Raw genomic sequence first — 23,030 nt, forward strand, 5'->3', positions numbered from 1 at the left:
GCCTTAGCTCATGGGAATTGTAGTCTAATGCTAGTTTCAGCATATCCATGACAGAATCCCCATAATGCACAGCTCCTGGAGGATGAAAAAAGTTCAGGTGGAGGTCCTGGACACCCAGACAAGATGTTGCTCAGCTGATCAAAGTCCTTTTGAGTACTACCATTCATGAGGCCAGAAGGACGTGTGATATCCTCCCTCTGAGAGGGAGGCGGGGAGGTCTCCTCTGCACAGCCGAGGGATGGTGCAATGTCCCAGGCCGAGCATGAGCGTGGAGCATCAGCCACCGCTCAGCCAGCAGGGGGAGCTACACTCTCCGTGAGACCAGAGGGGGGAATCAACGTTCTCCGCGAGCTCAGAGGGGGGAGTGACATTCTCTGCGAGGCCAAGGAGGGGAGCGACATTCTCCACGAGGCCAGAGGGGGGAGTGATGTCTTCAGCTGAGCATGGAAGTGAAACGACATCCCCAGTGGAGCAGGATGGCAGAGAGACATCCTCAGCTGAGGAAGGGAGCAGGGCGATGTCCTCAGTTGGGCAGGTAGACTGAGCAACGTCCGAAGTGGGGCAGGGAGAGTGGAAGATGGTTTCGATTGAGTCAGTAATCCCCCGTTCAAAAAATTTTCTGAAGGCGCATATAGCGTCGAGCCATTCCTGAGTGGCCTTTACCCTCGTACCTTTCCCCTGGTGCTCGCACAGTAGACGGGTCCTCTCTAAGAACTCTTCCTGAACGGTGAAAAAATCCACTGCATCCATTTGTAGGTCTTGCGATCTGTAATGTAATGAAGGCTTAGACAGATGCAAGTGCAGATTCATGTTAAAGATGAAAACAAAGCAAACATAACCATGAGACATGAAAGCATAACAAGCAAAAGAAAGACAAACACAAGACAAAAGTGCTGTGCTAAACATGACTTAAATACCAGTGCTAATGAACCAAAAACGTGAATCAGGTGTAACCAGTCATGTGATGTGATAATGTGCAGTGCCGTGGCTGATGGGAATCGTAGTCTAATGCTAGTTCCGGCATATCCATGATGGTGGATAGCCTCTGGTGGTCTTTTCTGTGCACAGAAAAGTTTAAAAATAAAACATGATAACATTAACTAGACTGAGTGTCAGCATCCTACCTCCTGTAGTTGGTCTCCGTGCCTCTAGAGGCCCCCTGTGTTCCCCTCTGCCTTAGTTCTTCCTCGTGTGTCCTTGTTAGCATTATCCAGGTCACCTGTGCCTTGTTTCCCCTAGGGTATTTTAGTTGTGTTTTTTCCCCTTGTTCCTCACTTGGTTTTTGAGTCTTGGCTGTGAGTTTCCTACTTTGTTTCACCAAGTCCTTCCAAACTACCTCAAGTAAGGTGTTCTTAGTTATTTGTTTGTTAATGTTCTCTAGTTTTGTTTTCTCCCCTCGTGGAGTTTTTATGTACTGTTATTAATACCTCTGTCTGAGAAGAACTTCTGTTGGATTTTTTTTTTTTTTTTTTTTTTTAATAAATCTACATTGCCTGGAGTACTGCCTTGAGTGTTTCGTTTGGGTCCAACATTACCACCTCTGTGGCTAAGTGGTAGATCTCTGAACCACCACACCAGAGACCCATGTTTGAGCCCGGCTTGTAATACTGAGAAAAGGATTAATAACCTACATTTCCATTTTTGTTACTGTTATGGTCTGTGCAGGGAAACATTTCAGTACAGCAAGTTCACTCTAATACACACTAATGCCCAAGGCATTTAAAAAAATAAAAACACTAATAATTATTTACTTTTTTTGTCAAAAATAAGAGCAGAAATTGTGCAGAAACAAACACTTCTCCATTAGTCCTGTACACACACAGAGGAGTGACAGTGTTAGAGGTCTGAGAACAGAGACCAGGTCGCGGATGTGGTTTATTTTCTATTTTAATGTTGTGGTGGAAATTCAGCAGTGAAGAAGGGGAGGAGGTGTGAAGGTGAACGTGTGAAAGCTGTAACTAACTTTTAGTTCTTAACTGTTGATATGGTGGGCACATTTAACTCCACTGACACTCATTAAGCTTTTTTAAATCCAAAAGTTGACCAAGCTGAAAATCACATAAAATATTACAGTGAATTATTTAGGGAATTTCTCCTTCACGTTCCCGACTTCAGGTGGAGAGGACTGTAGCAGAAGAGGAGAGAAAAAGGGGAGGGAAACCACTTCTAAATGAGAAAATGGACCAAATAAATCTTACCCCAACAAGAGTATACAGAACTTTAATAAAATTAAATGCTTTACACAAAATAGCCTCATAAATGAACAAGTGAAAAAGTAAGATAAATAAATTTCTGCCTCTTTTAAATTCAATTAAGTGAAAGTTGACCACTTTAACTTCATCAAAAAAAAAAAGATGTGTACAGAATGTTCTCAGTGTATATGAGCAAACTGAAAGGTGATAAGAGAATAGAAGTTACATATAAAAACACATGTTCATCCTCTCTCTCTCTATCTTTTTCTCTCTCTCTCTCTCTCTGTCTCTGTCTGTGAGAGAACACAGGAAGTGGTAAGGCTTTAACACACACCTCTGCTCTGTCAGTCAGTCATTAGAGAGACAGGATGGAGCTCAGTCCACTCCCTGTGATGCTCTGTGAGTAAATGTTCTCTTTGTGTCTTCATTAGAGTGAGTGGTGGGGTATAACGTTGTTCATCTGCAGTCTGAATGTCCTGAGTGATGAGCTTATTGTGTGATTAGGACATTGTGTGTACTTCAGCATGACTGCTCAGGTGGATCAGTGTATCCATATCTGTTATGAGAAGGGTTTAGTTTGATGTGTAACTACTCTCAGTAACTATGATAGTTCAACAGGTAAGAGTACAAGAAGAGCAAGTTTAAAACACAGGATTTAAATAATCTAATGAGTTTAAACGAGTCTGTATTGTTGGAATCTGTAGCTGATCTTCTGTGTCCTGCTGTCATCTGCTGCTCAGTGACAACCTCTCATGATCATCTGATCTGCTAAAAGAAAATGACTGGACGGTGTTTGTACTTTCACCAGTGGAAGTCATAGTTGTGACTAATGAAATGTCTTTAGCTGCTGTGGTGAGACTCTGGTGGTCTTTCCTGTGAACAGAAAGGTTTTAACAAAACCATGTTAGCATTAACTAGACTTACTGAGAAAATGCCTTATAACCTACATTTCCATTTTTGTTACTATTATGGTTTGTACAGGGAAACATCTCAGTACTGCAAGTTCACTATAATACACACTAATACCAAACTAACGCACAGTACTTTTTTAAAAAAAATAATCCCAAATCATTATTTATCTATCTGTGTTAAAAATTGTGCAGAAACAAACACTTCTCATTAGTCCTGTACACACAGAGCAGTGACAGTGTTAGAGGCCTGAGAGCAGAGACCAGGACGCGGATGTGGTTTATTTTCTATTTTAATGTAGTGGTGGAAATTCAGCAGTGAAGAAGGGGAGGAGGTGTGAAGGTGAACGTGTGAAAGCAGTAACTAACACTTAACTTTTTACCTGTTGATATGGTGGGCAATTTTAACTCCACTGACACTCACTGAGCTCTTTTAAAGCCAAAAGTTGACCAAGCTGAAAATCACATAAAATATTACAGTGAATTATTTAGGGAATTTCTCCTTCATGGTCCTTACTTCAGGTGGACAGGACTGTACCAAAAGAGAAGAGAAAAGGGGGAGGGAAACCACTTCTAAATGAGAAAATTGACCAAAGAAATCTTACCCCAACAAGAGTGTACAGAACTTTAATAAAATTAAGCGCTTTACACAAAAGAGCCTAGCCAATGAACAAATGAAAAAGTAAGATAAATAAATCTCTGCCTCTTTTAAATTCTATTAAGTTAAAGTTCACTACTTTAACATCATAAAAATAAAACAGATGTGTACAGACTGTTCTCAGTGTACACTAGCAGACTGAAAGCTGATAAGAGAATACACTTTACATATGAAGATACATATGTCCATCCACCCACTCTCTCTCTCTCTCTCTCTCTCTCTCTCTCTCTCTCTCTGTGAGAGAACACAGGAAGTGGTAAGGCTTTAACACACATCTCTGCTCTGTCAGTCAGTCAGTCATTAGAGAGACAGGATGGAGCTCAGTCCACTCCCTGTGATGCTCTGTGAGTAAATGTTCTCTTTGTGTCTTCATTAGAGTGAGCGGTGGGGTATAAAGTTGTTCATCTGCAGTCTGAATGTCCTGAGTGATGAGCTTATTGTGTGATTAGGACATTGTGTGTACTTCAGCATGACTGCTCAGGTGGATCAGTGTATCCATATCTGTTAGGAGAAGGGTTTAGTTTGATGTGTAACTACTCTCAGTAACTATGATAGTTCAACAGGTAAGAGTACAAGTAGAGCAAGTTTAAAACACAGGGTTTAAATAATCTAATGAGTGTAAACGAGTCTGTATTGTTGGAATCTGTAGCTGATCGTCTGTGTCCTGCTGTCATCTGCTGCTCAGTGACAACCTCTCATGATCATTTGATCTGCTAAAAGAAAATGACTGAATGGTGTTTGTACTTTCACCAGTGGAAGTCATAGTTGTGATTAAATGAAATGTTTTTAGCTGTTGTGTGTCACGTAATGAAGGCATAGATGGATGCAAGTGCAGATTCAAGTTTAATGAAGACGAAAACAAAATACAAAACAAGAATTCTGAACTTGTGGCAAAATGCAAGGACTAAAACATTACCAATGAGACATGAAAGCATAACGAGACAAAGAAAGACAAACGCAAGACAAAAGTGTTGTGCCAAATGTCACTTAAATACCAGTGCTAATTAAGCAAAAATGTGAATTAGGTGTAACCAGTCATGTGACGTGATAATGTGCAGTGGGAATCGTAGTCTAATGCTAGTTCCGGCATATCCATGACACTGTGGTGAGCCTCTGGTGGTCTTTCCTGAGCACAGAAAGGGTTAAAAAAAAAAAACGTGTTAACATTAACTAGACTGAGAACACGGCTCCTAACCTACATTTCCATTTTTCTTGCTCTAATGATCTGTGCAGGGAAACATCTCACTACAGCAAGTTCACTTTTATACACACTAATACCAAACCAATGCCCAGCACTTTTTTAAATAATCACTAACAATTATTTACCAATCTCTGTTAAAAATAAGAGCAATACTTGTGCAGAAACAAACACTTCTCATTAGTCCTGTACACACACAGAGCAGTGACAGTGTTGTAGGCGTGAGAGCAGAGACCAGGTCGCAGATGTGGTTTATTTTCTATTTTAATGTAGTGGTGCAAATTCAGCAGTGAAGAAGGGGAGGAGGTGTGAAGGTGGACGTGTGAAAGCAGTAACTAACACTTAACTTTTTAACTGTTGATATGGTGGGCAAATTTAACTCCACTGACACTCACTGAGCTCTTTTAAAGCCAAAATTTGACCAACCTGAAAATCACAATTTGAAGCCAGAGTCTCCACAGCAGGGCCAGTTGTAGACAAAATCAGAGTGATAAGATTTCTGAACATACCCTCACTGGCCACTTTATTAGGAACACTATTCTATTACTACTCCCCCATCCCCCCACCCCCTTACAGAGATGTTGGAAGAGGTATTTAAACAGTTCTGTTTAAATCTATTACAAGTCAGGATTAAAAATGTACTGCAGTTACAGTAGCATGAGTCAAAGTCATTTTAGTTTCAGTTTTCAACCCCAAGCCACCACCAGTCTGCTCACACTTCTCTGCCCTCTTTTTCCACACTGCAGAAAATGCTGTGCATGAAAATCACACTAAAATAGCAGTTACATTTGTCCATCCTCTCTCTCTCTCTCTGTGTGTGTGTAAAATGAAGCGTAGAGACTAAAACACACCTCACTCTCGATCTCTCTCTTTAAGAATGTTACAGTGTGAGAGTCCATTGGTTTTATGTCCCAGAGATAAGATTATCACACTTCAATAATAATATCTGCTGCATATTTGGTTCTTTGTGCAATAAAGTGAAATAAAGTGAAACAAACACCTTAATGAGCAGAATAGTGACCTTTGTATAAGTTACTGTAGTTTTTGTTTATTAAGAGAGCTTAAAATGTATTTCTTACAGATGGTAGTTTAGATTTCCAAGATTTAATCTTGTGGGTTTGTTGTGTCTTCAATGTGCTTTTTCATTAATAGACTGAATATTTTCCATATTTGCATGATGCTCTGTTTCTGTTTCCTTTTTAGTGCTGATTTCACTTACACCAGTGGCCCATGCTCAAGGTGATTAATATACAGTTTATCCTTTATATTGTGTGCATATTTGATTTGTTTTGCGGCTGAGAGGTTTGTGTACAATTTGTCAATTTGTTACTAGTTTATTAATGCAGTTTTTTTTTTATCTAAACAAAAGACATAACTTTTAACTCGGTTATTTTCATTCTTTGTTCTCGTACCATCTCATGTGTAGATTCACTTTGTGATCTTGGTAAATTCACCCACACTGTGTGGCTCTTCATTTACTGTTTCCCTTTTTACGAGAGTTAATTTCACTTAAGATAAATAGTATAATATAAGAAGAGGATGACCAACAAAACTTTTGATGTGAATAAATAGTTTTATGCTGCTTAAATGCCTTAACATATTAATTATAAAGGCAAGTTTAATGACAGCAGCACATGGGAACAACTGACATAAATAGTGCTAAATAAAATGTTCCATGATGCCCCTGATTTCTTAATAGTCTGTAGGTTACACATATCAGTATCAACAAAAAACATGTACTCATGCTCAGTCTAAAAAAATTATGCTAGTAGTGTACTCTTAGAAATTACTTGTGGAATTACTTTATGTAAGGTTTATTAACAACAGAATGTTTCACAGGGAGTCCTAAAGCTGTGGTGTCCATAAAGCCTGATACACATGTGTTCACTGGAGAGCGTGTTACTCTCAGATGTGACGTACAGAGAGGAGGAAGCACTCAGTGGACATACAGCTGGTATAAAAATAATAACAGACTCACAGACAGCACAATGCAGGAGTTCATAATCCGGTTTGTTACTGACTCTGACAGTGGTGACTACACCTGCAGAGGACAGAGCAGTGACTCTCAGAGATCAGAGATCAGTAATGCTGTTACAGTGACTGTATCAGGTGAGTCTGTGGGTGTTTATTTCTTATTTAATATGATAATATTATTTTTAGGGTTCAGATTTTGAGCTGTTAGTAACTGAGTCCCTGTTTTTTAATCCTGACTTTCACTTCCCTGTCTAGTAGACACCAATTTCTTTCACAGGAATCATCATCATGTGTTTTGCAGTAGCATTTGGGTTTTATATTAAGTTTGCAGTAGAATTGTGGTGAGTCAGTCTGATTAATAGTACACAGTGAACATTAAGAAAGAAGGCAGTAAATCTCACCTTGTGTTGGCTCTGCCATTATCTGATTTATTAGAAGATCATTTAAGGAATTGGAATTATAAGGTTTTATCTGAGCATTCTGTAATTTTGAGAGATTTTGATTATCAGCATCATCCACATCAGTCTCTGTCTCATCACCTGAGGTAGAAGTCACTCCCAGCATTTAAATACGAGCCTCGTTATCTTCTCTTCACTTGACTGATGTCTGATGTCTGTGAGTTACTCTAAAGGGTAATTTCGGTACTTTTTATATTTACCTGTTTAACTGTTTACACATGCATACAAAACACATTTCATCTTCACTGAAATCCAGGCTGATCCTACTTTCATGGTTGGACTGCAGGAAGTCATGCTTTTGCTATTTTTTTTTAGAAAATGCAGATATATTCAGATGTTTGTGCAGGATTTTACAGGATCTATAAAATAACAATCTAAAATAAGCAAATACAGTGTTTTACACTTCAGTCTAATCGTACATTTTGTTACTGTGGCTGCTGGGAAAATACACACAGGACCAACTAAGACTAGTTGGGGTCGTTTTATTCCTATTTATTAATCAAGATATTATTCCTATCAAAGGAAGGTCTATGAAATAAAATACAGAACCAAAATGTTCTCTGCTTGGCTAAACATGGTCTGAATAAATAAATAAAAGAAAAGACTCTCATGGTCACAGAATTTAAAGCTAACTTCATGGTGTGCAGGTTTTTTTCTTTTTTTTTTTTTTTTTAAGAAAACTCAACCACAAAAACAAGAGAGAATCATGCAGGAGAAAACAAGGAAATAATGCGGAATCGGGGGAAATAATACGGCAGTGGCAATTCTAAAAGAAAACACATACACCTTAGAATTCCACAGACAATTATTCTGGCATACATTCAAATTAAAATACACTTTGAATGTCAGTGTGAAATCTACTCACTTCTGAAGCATGCGTTAAACACCTAGGGTTAGGGTTAGGGTTAGGCCAATCACACCACGAGAACTCGCCTCACTCTCAGGTGCTGACAGGTTAGCTTGGCTCACAGTGCTAACTCTCACAATGCCACAATATCCTGTGTCTCCAAATCACTGAAAATCGCTACACCGCTACACACACAGCCTATTGCCCTCATGACTTCCTAATCACCTGCTCACTTGCGATGCTTCATTTGCATACTAGATGACGTCATCAGTTGACTCTTAAAAGCCCCATTCTCTACAGATATGTGTATTCATACATTACAAGGATTAATGCCTTTAACCATCACCCGGTTAGATTACATAGAAAATATACTGAATATCAGCCGTGTACGAAAACATACAAATGTAACATCTTGTATCAAATTATAAATATAAATGTTTGTTTTAGACACAAAGCATATGTTAAAGCACAGTGAATCTGCTGCTTATGTTGTAAAGTGAAAAGCAGCTCTGACCGCAAACCGACTGTGAGAGTGAATCCTCAGAGCTCCGTCTACACTGGAGACACCATCACTTTGAGCTGTGAGCTGCAGCAGTCGACTGGATGGGAGTTTTTCTGGTACAAAAACTTTCAGCTGTTACCGCTTCTGAACAGTGAACAAGCACACACACTTAATCTGACAGTCGATAACACAGGAGAAACAGTGTACCAGTGTCTTGCACGGAGGAGAAACTATGACTACTACACAATGCTCAGCGATTCTGTCAGGATTACAGTGAGAGGTATGTCATGATTTTTCCCCCTTTTCACGACAGGTTTGTTAGAAGGAGTAAGAAAAAATATTGCTTAACTATTGTAATTCCTTGTTATTTCAGAATGTTTAAAATAATCCTGAAACATGTTTTAAAGGTATTTTTCATTTGTGGCTGCTGAGATCCAATGCAAATGTTTAAAAACATGTTATTTAACAAAGAAAAATAAGAAAAGAGCTAAAGCTATAACTTTAAGTTTTCCATCATGGAAAAGTCTTCAGTACAGAGGAGTTTATGATTTGCTGTTTCCCTGTAACATGACAAGCTGCAATTTTTTTTAATTCATTAAAAAAAGTGAGAAAAATGCGAGGCTGGTGAGGAAATGACTGTTTATAGCTGTTATAATGTAAGTGAGAACAGGAACTAACTTGTTTTGCAGACATTCCACAACAATAAATGTAACTATAAATGGATGAAAAGTACAATCTGTCATTCATTAATAAATTAAAAATTGTAATCATTGGCAAATTGCTGTGGTTTAAATGGAATAAAACACATGAGGACTCGCTGTTATAGGAAAATAATCTGTACTTTGTGGTGGAAACAGTAACTCACTTTATACCACGACCACATCATTCAGTATTTTTCTATAAAATTGTGAGACAGAGTGTTTATTACTTATTTAAACTTTGTTAAAAGAAGGAAAAAATGCACAGTATACAGTATGTCTGAAACCAGAAGTCTCCAATGTGTGAGAAATGTAAGAAATTATCTTCACTTCCTTACAGTCTAAACTCAACATACTATATTGAATAGAATAATAAGTAGTTACAAATACTATATATGGAAATATCTTGTAAATAATTATAACATAGTTACATGTGTGTAACTAAACACCTTATTCCACAAACTGTTGTAAAGTCATATGGCTTAACCACAAATTTACTGTAATTAAAAACATAAAAAAGTACACAAAACCTGCCCCATGCTGTAATCTTAATTACAATTTTCCATTTCAGTTAACCTTTGAAAATTTGTACAAATTATTGTGGGTGTGAGTCAAACTGAAACTGTTTTACTAATGAAAACTGAAATGGAAAATGTATAATTAAGATTACAGCATGGGGCAGGTTTTGTGTACTTTTTTAATTACAGTAAATTTGTGGTTAACCCTAATGACTTTACAACAGTTTGTGGAGTTCAGGTGTTTAATTACACACATGTAACCATGTTATAATTATTTACAACATATTTCCCTATATAGTATAAGCACAAATTTATTGTAATTTAAAACATAAAATATTACACAAAACCTGTCCCATGCTGTAATCTTAATTATACATTTTCATTTCAGTTAACCTTTGAAAATTTCTACAAATTATTGTGGGTGTGAGTCACACTGAAACTGTTTTAATAATGAAGACTGGGTTTTTGTGGGAAAAAATATATTTCTAAATATGAATAGTAAAGATGACTGTAATTTAGACATATAGATAAACTCATCTAACTACACATTATTAATGTTTATCCAAAGTTACTTTTTGTAACTATTACTCAGTCCTTAGTTGGAACAGTTTAACTGGATCTAGATGTGATTCAGAGTTTTCCGATTTCAGAGTTAATATTAACAGATCTCGCAGTTTATTAAAGATAAAAAAAAGTATATTTGTAAATTAGCTGAGAGTTGATAAAAGCAAAGTGTTGCCTTCATTATTCCACTATTCCCATATTATCATTATACACCCATGATGATAAATTGACAGTTTAGATGCTCTATTATTTTTCTACAGCAAGACCTAAACCAGTGGCATCCATAAATCCTGATAAACAGGTGTTCAGTGGAGACGCCGTCACTCTGAGATGTGACATACAGGATGAAAGTGTCTCTAGCTGGCAGTACAGCTGGTATAAAGATGCTTCACACAGTCCTGTCAGTAGTGAACAGGTGTACAGGATCAGTGGTGTTGAAGTGACCCACACAGGTAACTACACCTGTAGAGCAGCAGAGAGAGGAGGCTCACACTCCTCACACTTCAGTGATGCTGTTACACTGACTGTATCAGGTGAGTGTGTGAGGGTTTTTTGGGGACACATGAAAATCTGCAGTTAGACATTCATGGAAAACGTCTTATTGTGTATTAAATAAATCAAGAAAAAAAATTATTTGTATTTCCTGTGTAACAGAGAGACCATGGGCAGCACTGAGTGTATCTCCACAGAGCTGGCTGACTGAAGGAGACTCAGTGACTCTAAGCTGTGAGGTTACAGACTCCTCTACAGACTGGACATTCAGCTGGTACACAGCTGTTCCCTACAGAGACGGCTTAACTCAAATAAAACATAATCGTGGCTATATCATGTATGTGAAGCTCCTCTCAGACAGCAGCAGAGGATCTGGAGGCTCCTACACTCTCAGTCCTGCTGCTCTGAATCACACAGGAGTTTATATGTGCAGAGGAGAGAGAGGAGAACCAGCCGTTCACACACAGTACAGCAATCCACAGCCACTATGGATCACTGGTGAGGAAAATTAACTGTTGTGTTGAAGTGTAGAATACAAAAGTGTGAATGTAAGATCAGATTAATGCAACATTTATTTATTAATATGTATAAGGCTGTTAAAGAGCCCTAAGTGCCGGTAGAGGCTGATTGTCACAATTTTCCTTGTGTTCCTCTGTATTTTGTGATGTCTCTGCCCCTTGTCATTGGGTAACATTTCTGGGTAACATACAGGACTCAGGAGATGGTTGAGGATCTATGTGCAGGAGGATTTTATTTTAAAAGCCAGAAAGGCAGAGCAGGTAAACATTACGGATGTAACCAAGTACAAATATATTATTCTGTGTGAACAGAAAATGTGTTCTAAACAGATACAGATCCGAATAGGAGGTGCACTATTGAGGGTTTGTTTGTTTGTTTGTTTGTTTGTTTGTTTGTTTTTAGAAAGCTTTCCAAAAAGGCAAGACCATGCCGACATCTTGTTAAAATCCAAATGCAGATACACATATTTAGAGCTAAAAACAGATGCAGGTACAGATGATGTCATTATGTTACACTGTTAGTAAACACAATGCAGATTACAGAGGTGTAAAGCAGGCAAGAGTCAAACACACTGAAGCACCGTACAAGAAATCAGAGGACAAACCCGAAAGACTAATCAAAAGACAAGGCAAAGAGTCTAAACAGGGCAATGACAATCACAAACTAAACACTGCTCTGTACTTGCACAAACCCTGGAACTGGCAAGACTTTACATCATGTATAAGACCATGTGCTGGCCTAATATACTCTACAATGAGGAAGTGACCTGGAGGTGGTGTGATAGAGCTAGACTAATACTCAGGCAACAGTGACATCTGGTGGTGAGGAGGCATAATGTCCCCCGCTGATGTGATTCCCTGACTGTGCACGTGTTCCTCGCTATAAAACATTTACTGTTATATTTACAGTAATTTACTGGTAGTAAAGAACAAATGGCAGTAAATAACTCTAAACATATTTACTGTAAAGTACTCTAATACCTTCACAGATGATTCTTGTTATGTTTATTGTATGTTTCCAGTAATATACTGTAAATTCTGCAAGTAAAATACTTGTAAATATATTTATGGTATAAAATAAAATATAATCCAGTATATTTGCTCATTCATTGCATGGCTGATGCAGGATGCAACTGAAATGAGGGTTAAAGTTCTTGCTCAAAGACTCAACCATAGCAGCTTAGCAATGCTGGGACTTGAACAGACGACCTTCTGATCTGTAACTTAAAGCCTGAAACACTTTAAACTCAAGCTTGATACAAGGAGAAATTTTACAATCTTACCCCTGGCAAAAACATTAGATATCCCGCTATGAAATGGATTTTCTGCTAATTTACTGTAAACCTGTGAAATAAGAAAACAGTATTTTGATGTAAAATAAATAATGTACATTTACAGCAATTTCCTTGTGTTCTTCCTCATTATATCACACAATTTCTCTTTAATTTTTATTTACGTGGCTTTTTTCTGTGTTTAAGGTGAATGTCCTCCAGTATCTCTGATCATCAATCCCAGCAGTACTCAACACTTTGCTCATGACTCTCTCTCACTGAGCTGTGAGGACCAGAGTGACTCTACTGGATGGACAGTGAGACGATACACACACAGTGAGGGAGTGTTAGATTGTTCACGGTGGGGATCAGTTACAGGATCTACATGTAAAATCAGCTTCCTCTCCACATCCCACACTGGAGTTTACTGGTGTGAGTCTGAATCTGGAGAAAACAGTAATCCTGTCAACATCACAGTGCATGGTGAGTCTTCATGTAGTGTGTTTATTGGTAAAGGAAAAGGCAAATTATTTAATTACAGAATATTCAGAACTCTGAGTTTCTAATTGAGAGACATTATTCAGGAAGAAAAAAGACAACTAGGTTTTTTATTTCTTAGCACATTACTTGTAAGTTCTATAATTCTGAGTATGGATATGTGTATGCTAGTAGTAAATAATGGTTTTATTAGTACCAGTAAATGAGCATGGAATCAAATCAATATTCCATATTCATATATATCTGTACTGCTGTATCCATAATTCAGCTGAATTTTTTTTCTCATGAGCTAGTGTAGGCAGTTTTCTGCAGACTTAAATGAAATACCTGCAGACTCCACAGGTTTAGAGGGTTTTAAGTTATATACAGATAAAAGCTGGCTCTCAGTCAGAGGTGAGAAACCTTGGAAGGATTTCTTCATATGCACAGTGTTTAAATACTTAAATTCTGCTCTCTTTCTCGCCTCAGTCTCAGGTTCTAGATCCGGTGGTGGAACAGTAGGAGTGGCTGTGGGTTTGGGAATTTTGTTCATCGCTTTACTGATCTTAATGATCCTGCTGTGGTCCTACAAAAGAAAAAAAGGTCTGACATCTGCTTTAGCTATATTATGTAGAATATACTCAGAGTTTCTAAAAAATAAAGCAAATTTTGATGTATCACGTAATTGTGGAAAAATAACTATAGGTTACTTGAGTAACTAAAAGTGTTCTTTGGAATATTTCACACTTAAGTCATTATTATGGTGTGAGATATCGTCCTGATTACAGTGTAAGAAACAGCTTAAATACAATGTAGATTACAAAATAAATAAAAAGTACTTGCACATACTAAATATAGATATACTAAGTGTAATGTGGTAATTAATACATATTCATATTATTCATTAATATTATTATATTATAAACCCAAAACCTGTTGTAAAGTCATATTTTCAGCTAAAAAAATCGATTTCAGAAAATATGGTGAAAGATGTGATGAAGGTTAACAACTAATTCACTCTAAAGAAAATATGTGTATTTAATTTAAATAAATTTAAAGTTTTTTTCAGCAATTTTTTTGGTTTTTTTTTGTAAATTCTTACAAATTATTCTGTGAGGTCTGTTGTGTCATATTGAACCCACTATAATAATGGAATCTGAGTTTTTGTGAAATCATTAGGTTTAGTTGTAAATATAACTTTACTACAGGTTGTGCAGTTCAGACGTGTAGTTACACTCATCTAACTACATATTGTTATTAGAATTATATCCATAATTAATAATTGTACCTATTCCTACTGTATTGTAGTATCTCTGGTTATATTGCTGTAATCAGTTCTGTGTAAAATAAAATGTTTCTGTAACTATTTACACCCTGTTCAGATGTAGAATCTGTCTCCCTCTACAGAAAAGCAGCAGAAAACCAATCAGACATCAGAGCAGAATCAGAGCCGGTCAGGAGCTGAAGACTCTCAGTCAGGACACACACCACTTCAGGCTGGTCAGACACTGTCTCAATCACTTTATTACTATATTTATTAGAAGAATAGAAACACATCTTTCTTTGAAATTTATTGTAAAATTAGTACATCTTTCATACATGTTGTAAACAGTTTGTAATAAACGTAGTTGTTTTGCTTTATTTGTTTGAAATCCATTTTGTAATCTACAGTAGCATTTATAACAAATTCAGTGAACACTTTTATGCCACTGTGGATCAGGCAGATACAAGTGGAGCAGGGAGCTTTATTTCCTGTTGCTTTAGGAGACTTAACTATAGATTAACTCTATACAGTAAAGTACAGAAGTGTCTTGTAGTGATTAACACACTGCACTGTGTTCAGGTGAAGCTGCAGCTGAGTGTGAAGCCACTTACACACAGGTCATGAAGAAAAAGAAGAGAAACAGGAACAATGGTAGAGAATTTTTAATGCTGGGACATTTCATGGATTTATTAAAAAACAAAATCAGCAAATAATATTTGAAATCTTCAGCACATTCAAACATTTATTACATTAACAATCTTCATCCAAGCATCTGAGTTCATAAGCTACAATTTTCCTCCAGATCAGACGAGTCAGTTCCATCACAGGCTCCATTAAAAAGTCAAAGATCTACTCTAAAAAAGCAGCTAGAGTTCAGTGAGGTTTTGGCAGGAGACTGATAATGACTTATGTTTATGTTTATGAGTTATGACTGATGTATTACAAGGCTAAATATCATTGGGATGGTTTTGTTCTCTGCTACTGCAGGTGCTGATGCTGAAGCTGGTGTTAGTAATGTGACTTATGCTGAGCTCGAACTAAAACCAATGAAAAAAGCAAAGAAAATAAAAGGTAAAGCAAAATGAAGTAATTTTATTTTGTGTCATAGATCGCTTGCACCCTACTCTTGTTTTATGTAATGAATAAAACACTCTGTCGTGCTGTTATATGAAAATAATCAATGACAGTGTGGTGTGATGAAGCAGAGCTACTGCTTCAGAGTTCCTACCCTGAAGGTGATTATTTTCCTATTACAGCACATCCCAAAGTGTTTTACCACAGCAACTTCCCTATTTAATTCATTACAGAATGATATGTCATACTTTTCATCCATTTATTGTTGTGAGATTTCTGCAAAAGTTAGTTCCTTGGGTTTCATGACTTATAAACAATCGTTCCTTTATCAGCTTCTCTTTTTTCTCTTAAAGTGTTAAAGCTTAGAGTCCTCTGTCTTGAAGTCTTTCCCATGTCAGAAAATTTCCTGACTGTTACACAGCGTTGACACTGGAGACTCCTTCCATAAATGTTAAATAAACTTCTTACAGAAAAGTCCATAATAACACTTACATGTTTCTTTTTTTTTGTTAAATAACAACAAATCCCATATTCTGTTTATCTACATAATCTGTCACTTTATTTATGTAATCTGTTACTATAGAAACGGTAGTATATTAAAACAATGGCATTAATATAAACCTGTGATTTGCAGCTGCACTACTGTCAGAGCTGCTGTTGTAGAAAATTAATCAACACCTGACCAATCAGAATCCAGAATTCAACACTGCTGTAGTCTAATGTATTTTACTTGTGTATAATTTAATATCCAAATCATTTTCTATTTAATATTTTAGATGAGTTGTAATTTTTTGGGAGATTAATTCAGGATATCTTGACTCCCACTAGAAAAGGCCAGTGTGGGTGATGATACTGTCTACTCAGAGCTTAAGCACAACATGGAGGTAAGACTCATGACATTTACAGTATAAATCTTAAAAATCAAACCAAACACCATGAAATGAGAAATAGTTTTAAAGGTGCATTGGGTAGAACTTGGCATCTAGCAGTTATAGTATCCATGTACACAAAACCCCACCTCACAGAATCTGCAAGAGTTCATCCATGTTAGATTGGTAGCTGTCTAGATAACTTTCCATCATCTCATTCTACTTGGACAGTTATGACATAGTTAGCTATGAACATGCAAAATACTGACACGCCACATAACTAACTGATTTCTTGCTACAGTCACGGATTCAAAAAGTTAATTAGTTTGTAACATCAGTGATAGCAGTATGAGGAGACATGTATTTATAAAGATATTTATTGCAATCTTTTTCTTTCTCTCTGCAGTGAGCCGTGTGTCTGTGTCCACTGATGAAGCTACAGTTATCAAACAGATCGCTGGGAAACTGTGAATTGTGTTTCTCTTCTGTTTTTCCTAAAATGCTCAGAAAGGAAAGTCTGCTCATCCCCTTCCTGTACGCAGGAACATTACTTATTATTTTTTCTTTTACTGTGTTCGTACTACTTTTATTTTTCTACTGTGCGCTTATTATTAAGTTCACAAATACAATTAATTTTATATACATGTGGCTCATTTGCATATTTTGGCACAGTAAAAAAGAAATTCATAATGTAGCTAATTTTATTATTGCACTTTCAACTGGATACATATACAATTAAAAGAAAAAAAAATGTACTTAAGGGTGAAAAAAATACTTGTTCAAAATTATAAAAATAGTTTCTTCCATTTTTAAAGCATTATTTAAGGTCAGACACAGCACTCTAAAATACTTTTTTTTTTTTACTTATTTTTTACTCATATGCTAATTCCATTGAACGTATATTAATACAAATAATTTAATATGCATGTGGTTCATTATACTCAATTTTCTTTTACTCATATACTTGCACTTCAGTGCTTTTGGTTGGTTTTTGGTTGAATATGAACACTTGGTATCTGGTACTGCACACACCAAAGAAGAAGAAACATGAATGAAGTATGTAAGTCTGTCACTGTTTTCTTACACAAAGTGAGTTATTCTCGTTGATGTACAAAATTTCACTGATGAAAGAATGAAATTAACATGAAAGTAAAGTTGGCTGGGATGAATATTTATAATTTTGGTTCTGCAACATGCTGTCCTGGATCATTGCTGCGGTCATCTGATCTGTTGATCCACACGCACACACACACACACACACCTTCTAAATAATGTTGTTTTTTGAAATTTTTTTTTTAAACATTTTTTATTGTTCATATTTATGCCTTTACAAATGACCTGATGCTTTGTTAGTCATCTCATCACGTTGAAAAATGTCACCTGAAATGACTTTGTGGCTTAAACAGTGTTTTATGCATGCACGAGGTACAAGACAAAGAGGAGGCTTACGTTAGAGAACTTGTTCATAATTCAGCAATGTTTAGATAAAATATCAATAAAGATGTACAACTCTGAATGAAATGTAGGTTATTCTTCATATGTATTTTATGTCTTTCCATTCTGTTGTTAAATTTAGACAGGTTAAGCAGTGATGTTGATGGCAGTCAAGCAAAACAGCAGCTTTCCACAGGTAATCTACATTTAAAACCAAGTTATTGGTAAATATGTTTTATAAATAGTGTCTTCTGAGCTCTAGACACTTACTGCTTTTATCACAGGAATGACTGCAGCTCAGAAGTCGCTTACTGCTTTTATCACAGGAGAAACAACACCACAGCTCTGTTTATAGCACTGATCACTGTTCAATTCCATATTTGGACAAAATCTATTCGTGCATACCAAATGTACATCTGAACCAACATGATAGATCAGGCAGGTTCTTCAAATCTGGTCCTTGAGGTCCACTGTCCTGCAGAGTTTAGCTCCAACCCTAATCAAACACACCTGAACAAGCTAACCAAGGTCTTCAGGATTACTAGAAAATTATAGGCAGTTAAGTTTGGAGGTTGCAGCTAAACTGTTGCACAGTCTGGCTGTGAGGGCCCGAATGCTTCGGTACCGTTTTCCAGATGGCAGAAGGGTGAAGATTTTATGTGAGGGGTGCGTGGGGTCATCCACAATGCTGGTGGCTTTGTGGATGCAGCGTTTGGTGTAAGTGACTGTGATGGAGGGAAGAGAGACCCCGATGATCTTCTCAGCTGTCCTCACGATCCGCTGCAAGGTCTTGCGATCTGAGTCGGTGCAATTCCTAAACCAGACAGTGATGCAGCTGCTCAGGATGCTCTTGATCCAGTTGCAGAGGTAGGTGTTCAGCAGGTTCAGCTTGTGGTTGAGCAGGTTCAACTCCAGGTTTGGGTGTCCAGCAGGTTCAGCTTTTTAATCAGGTGCTGAGGAATGATTGTGTTGAATGCTGAACTGAAGTCTATGAACAGCATTCGAACATATGTGTCTTTTTGTCCTGGTGGGTGAGGGCCAGATGAAGGGTGGTGGTGATGGCATCATCCGTTGATTGTTTGGGACGGTATGCGAATTGCAGGGGATCCAGTGAGGGGGGCAGCAGGGTCTTGATGTGCCTCATGAGGAGCCACTTGAAGCACTTCATGATGATGTGTGTGAGTGCCACAGGAGGGTAGTCATTGATGCAGGACACTGGAGACTTCTTCGGCATGGGGACAATGGTGGTGGCCTTGAAGCACGTTGGAAGGCATTGTTGAAATCTCCGGCAACAATAAACAGTCCGTCAGGGTGTGAATTCTGTAGTTCACTAATAGCCCCATACAGGTCACAGAGCGCCTCCTGAGCGTTACCACTGGGGGGAATGTATACTCCGATTATAAGGACAGTGGTGAATTCCCTTGGTAAATAAAATGGTCTGCTTCTAACAGTCACAAACTCCACCAGCGATGAGCAATAGCTAGAAACTACTACCGAGTTTGTGCGCTATTCTGTGTTGATGTAAACACACAAGCCACCGCCGCGAGCCTTACCGCACAGAGCTGTGTTTCTGTCTGTGCGAAACGAAGCTAGCCCATCTAGCTGAATGGCGGCATCCGGAATTCTGTTCCTGAGCCACGTCTCCGTGAAAACAAAGACGCAGCAGTCTCTAAACTTGTGTGCGTAATTTTCTGGAGTCGGATGTAGTCCAATTTATTGTCCAGGGAGCAGACATTGGAGAGCAGGATGGACGGCAGTGCCGGCCGGCTAGGGTTTGTTTTTAGCCTAGCACAGACTCCTGCCCTGTTGCCGCGCTTCTGCTTTCTCACACACCACTTACGGTGTCCCCTCCCCTGGCCACCGGCATCAGGCTGGGGGCTGGAGGTCTGGTCCCCGCAGCAAGACGAGATCGCATAGCAGATCATCGTGCAGGTCAGTTGTTGCCTGACTTTTGTAGCTTATTAGTGTCTGGTGATGGTATACACGAACACCGATCACTCCGATGTCCAGGTGCCATTGAAAAGTCAGGCTAAAAACAAAAATAGCACCATTTTAGATCCGGGCGGCCGCTGTGTGCCACTGCCACACCGCCATCTTGGATGTATATTTGAGAGATTCTATAGATCATAAATTGTAATTTCCAACCTCTGACCAGGAAAAGCCATAGAAAACACCCCGTCAACTTGAAATTACTACTTTTGAACCCGTGGTAGTCTTGTGAAATAATGACGTGTTCTCTTGAAAGCAGAAACTCGATCCTGCAGTATTATTCAGTGTAAGTAGAGGATCTCACTGCAGTAAAGTTCAGGAGTAAATGAAGAATCAAACTGAAGTGTTATTACTCTTACTGCATGTCTACACACTGGTACACTGATGTACAGGACTAACATAACACTGAAAATGTCTAAAACACAACACAGGAAATTAACATTACAGCAGTGACAGTGATTCACACAATCAAAAGATACTTATAAAGTGAACTACAAGGGTTCACTGTAAATTCCTGCTAAATAACTTCCTCATAAGTGCATTTCTTCCCAGTCCTGGCAGAGGGATTAAGATAGTAAGGATTAGAGGTTTGTAAATCAAGCTTGTATCTAAATCATTGTTGTATATGAGCACTAACACAGTCTACAAAACTGGAGAGAATTTTTGGTAGGTGTCTGCAGTGAGGAACATCACACACTTCTTCCAAGGGAAAATTGTAGCAGAAAAATAGTTTTACGCATATTTTACTGTATAAATAAACATTTATTCCCTTTTATTACTGTATGAGGCTGCGCTACACCACCAGCAGCCAACAGAGGGCAGCAGTGGAGCACAGTGAGAGCAGCCATTCAGAAGAACTCAGTTACCCAGAATTCTCCAGGATGATTAACCTGTATTAACTGCACGTGCCATGTAGGATACTTAAGGCCAGTCTTTGACACAGCCCTTTGTTACACCTTTGTAAAGTGACCAGTATAGTATGTCAGTGCTTTACTTAAAGTAAGATTAAAAGGGTAAAAGAAAAATAAGAATTTAAAAGAATTTTAAAAAAGGAATTTAAAAGAAAAGCAGAAAGAAAGCAGAGTAAAGAAGTGACTAGACAGAGTGAACCAGTCATGCCCCAAACCCTGCCCTTACCCTTTATTTCACCAAAATATAAACCCTGTTTGCCCAGTTATTTATAAGCAAGCAGGGGTTTTCACTCTGCAATTGGGTCCACACTGAACTGTCCTGTAACAGTTACCATATCATTTGTGTATGAGATTTTAAAACTCGGGTCTCTTGTAGAGAACAGCTGGCTGTTAGATGTCATAAGCTTGTGTTATGAAGGCAACTGAAGTGATATTCAGAAAGAAAACTCGCTCTGGACTCAACTAAAGCTCCACATGCTCCATCCCCAACTCAGCTCCTGCTCCTCTGCACTTACATTTATCATGTCAGCAGTAACAAAAATGAATTCAGTAACATAGCTTCATACTGACAGTTACTGACAAAGTGTCACGAGTCCCTTCTGAACCCCTTCCTTAGACAGTGTGTGCTATAGCGGGCATTACAGACAATGTGCTTTTTATGTGCTTTTGCTTTGCTGTGCAGATTACACACATGGATTATAACTAGAAACACGAAAATATTACATTCAAATCTTATTGTGCATTTATCTTATCTAGGCCCTTTTTATTCCTTGTTCACCATTAGGCATGCACACTGTAAATCAGCAGCAGAAAAAAGAAAACATTTACCATACATTATTTATTAAGATGCAATTTTGGGGAAAGAAAGAAAAAAAAAAAAAAAAAAAAAAAAAAAAACAGCCAGATCCATAAATATTTGGACACTGACTAGGTTGTGTGATGCTGTGAGTAAAATTTCTCTGTGTGTCTTCAGCAACATGGACAGTTGAAGACTGGAAAAAGACCAGGGGATTTTTTTTAATCTTCAGCTGTCCTGTGTCGGTGAGTCTGTGCCCATGATAGCCTCAGATTGCTGTTGTTGGCTGAGAGGAGTGGAACCTGATGTGGTCTTCTGCTGTTGTAGCCCATTGTGACGGCGGACCGACAGCCCGCGCACGTAAAACATCAAACGCTCCTCGCGCGACTGACGGCGTGCTGCTGAAGTTCACTGCCTACACCGAGTCTCACTTCCCACACTCTTCTCCTGCACCATAAGTTTCACTTTCACTTTTAAGGATAATAAAGAGCACTAAGTTTCTGAAATACTCAAACCAGCCCTTCTGGTACCAATATCCATGCCATGATCAAAGTCACAGAGATCCCACTTTTCTTCATTCTGCTGTTTGATGTGAACATTAACTGTAGCTCTTGACCTGTAGCTGCATGATTCTTTTGCATTGTGCTGCTGCCACATGATTGGCTGATTAGATACCTGCATGAATATGCAGTTTTACAGGTGTTCCTAATAAAATAGACAGTGACTGTATGTAGCTGTTTCACCTCCACCTCATAGATTAAAATATTATAAAGTGACCATTTACACTGAGCCCTAAATGCCCTGATTGATGCTAACACTAGCTATAACTAGCTTATCACTATTGTGTTCATTAGCAAATGCAACTTAACTACACTAGCTAGCTTGCTAAGGGTGGAAAATGTAGCGAGTTTACCTTACCTTACCTTACCTGCTTACCTTAATCTGGGTTATACCATTAATAGACAGTTCAGATTCACAGTCACTCATGCATTTCAGCACCTACACAATGTTCATAGTGACAACAGGAACACTACTGTTCATTACAGGATATGATGACGTGCGAAAAGTCTCTGTACCTACCTGCAATTAATAATGTAAATAAAATGAGCATTAGCATTTAATATAAAGAATACATTAATTTTCATCTCTCACCTCACACAAGGACAAATTTTAATTTCATGGATGTTTAACAAAACTCTGTTAAATATCATCTCCATAACACACTGCAATTTTAACTCTATATTGGGAAAAGCATCTGGTTATGGAGTTAGATGTCATTTTAAAAGATTAAAACTTAAATGAGATAATTCAAAATACAGGTGTGTACAGACTGTTCTCAATGTACATGAGCAGACTGAACAGTGATAAGATATATTTTAATCATTTCTGTTTAAATCTATTAGTGTGGATGAGGTCAG

At 37.9% G+C, this 23,030-nt stretch overlaps 1 protein-coding gene across 1 annotated transcript in view; it reads left to right on the top strand.

Moving 5' to 3' along the window:
- Positions 1–2,795: 2,795 nt before the first annotated feature.
- LOC128318113 (B-cell receptor CD22-like) overlaps positions 2,796–23,030 on the top strand; it is a 44,655-nt gene continuing 24,420 nt past the window's right edge. The window contains exons 1-5 of the mRNA XM_053233260.1: positions 2,796–2,810; positions 4,135–4,147; positions 6,796–7,065; positions 8,733–9,017; positions 10,778–11,050. Coding sequence (XP_053089235.1) covers positions 2,796–2,810; positions 4,135–4,147; positions 6,796–7,065; positions 8,733–9,017; positions 10,778–11,050 — 856 coding nt within the window. The remainder of the gene's footprint in view (positions 2,811–4,134; positions 4,148–6,795; positions 7,066–8,732; positions 9,018–10,777; positions 11,051–23,030) is intronic.

The sequence above is a fragment of the Pangasianodon hypophthalmus genome, chromosome 4 (assembly GCF_027358585.1).
Source record: "Pangasianodon hypophthalmus isolate fPanHyp1 chromosome 4, fPanHyp1.pri, whole genome shotgun sequence".
Taxonomy (NCBI): Eukaryota; Metazoa; Chordata; class Actinopteri; order Siluriformes; family Pangasiidae; genus Pangasianodon; species Pangasianodon hypophthalmus.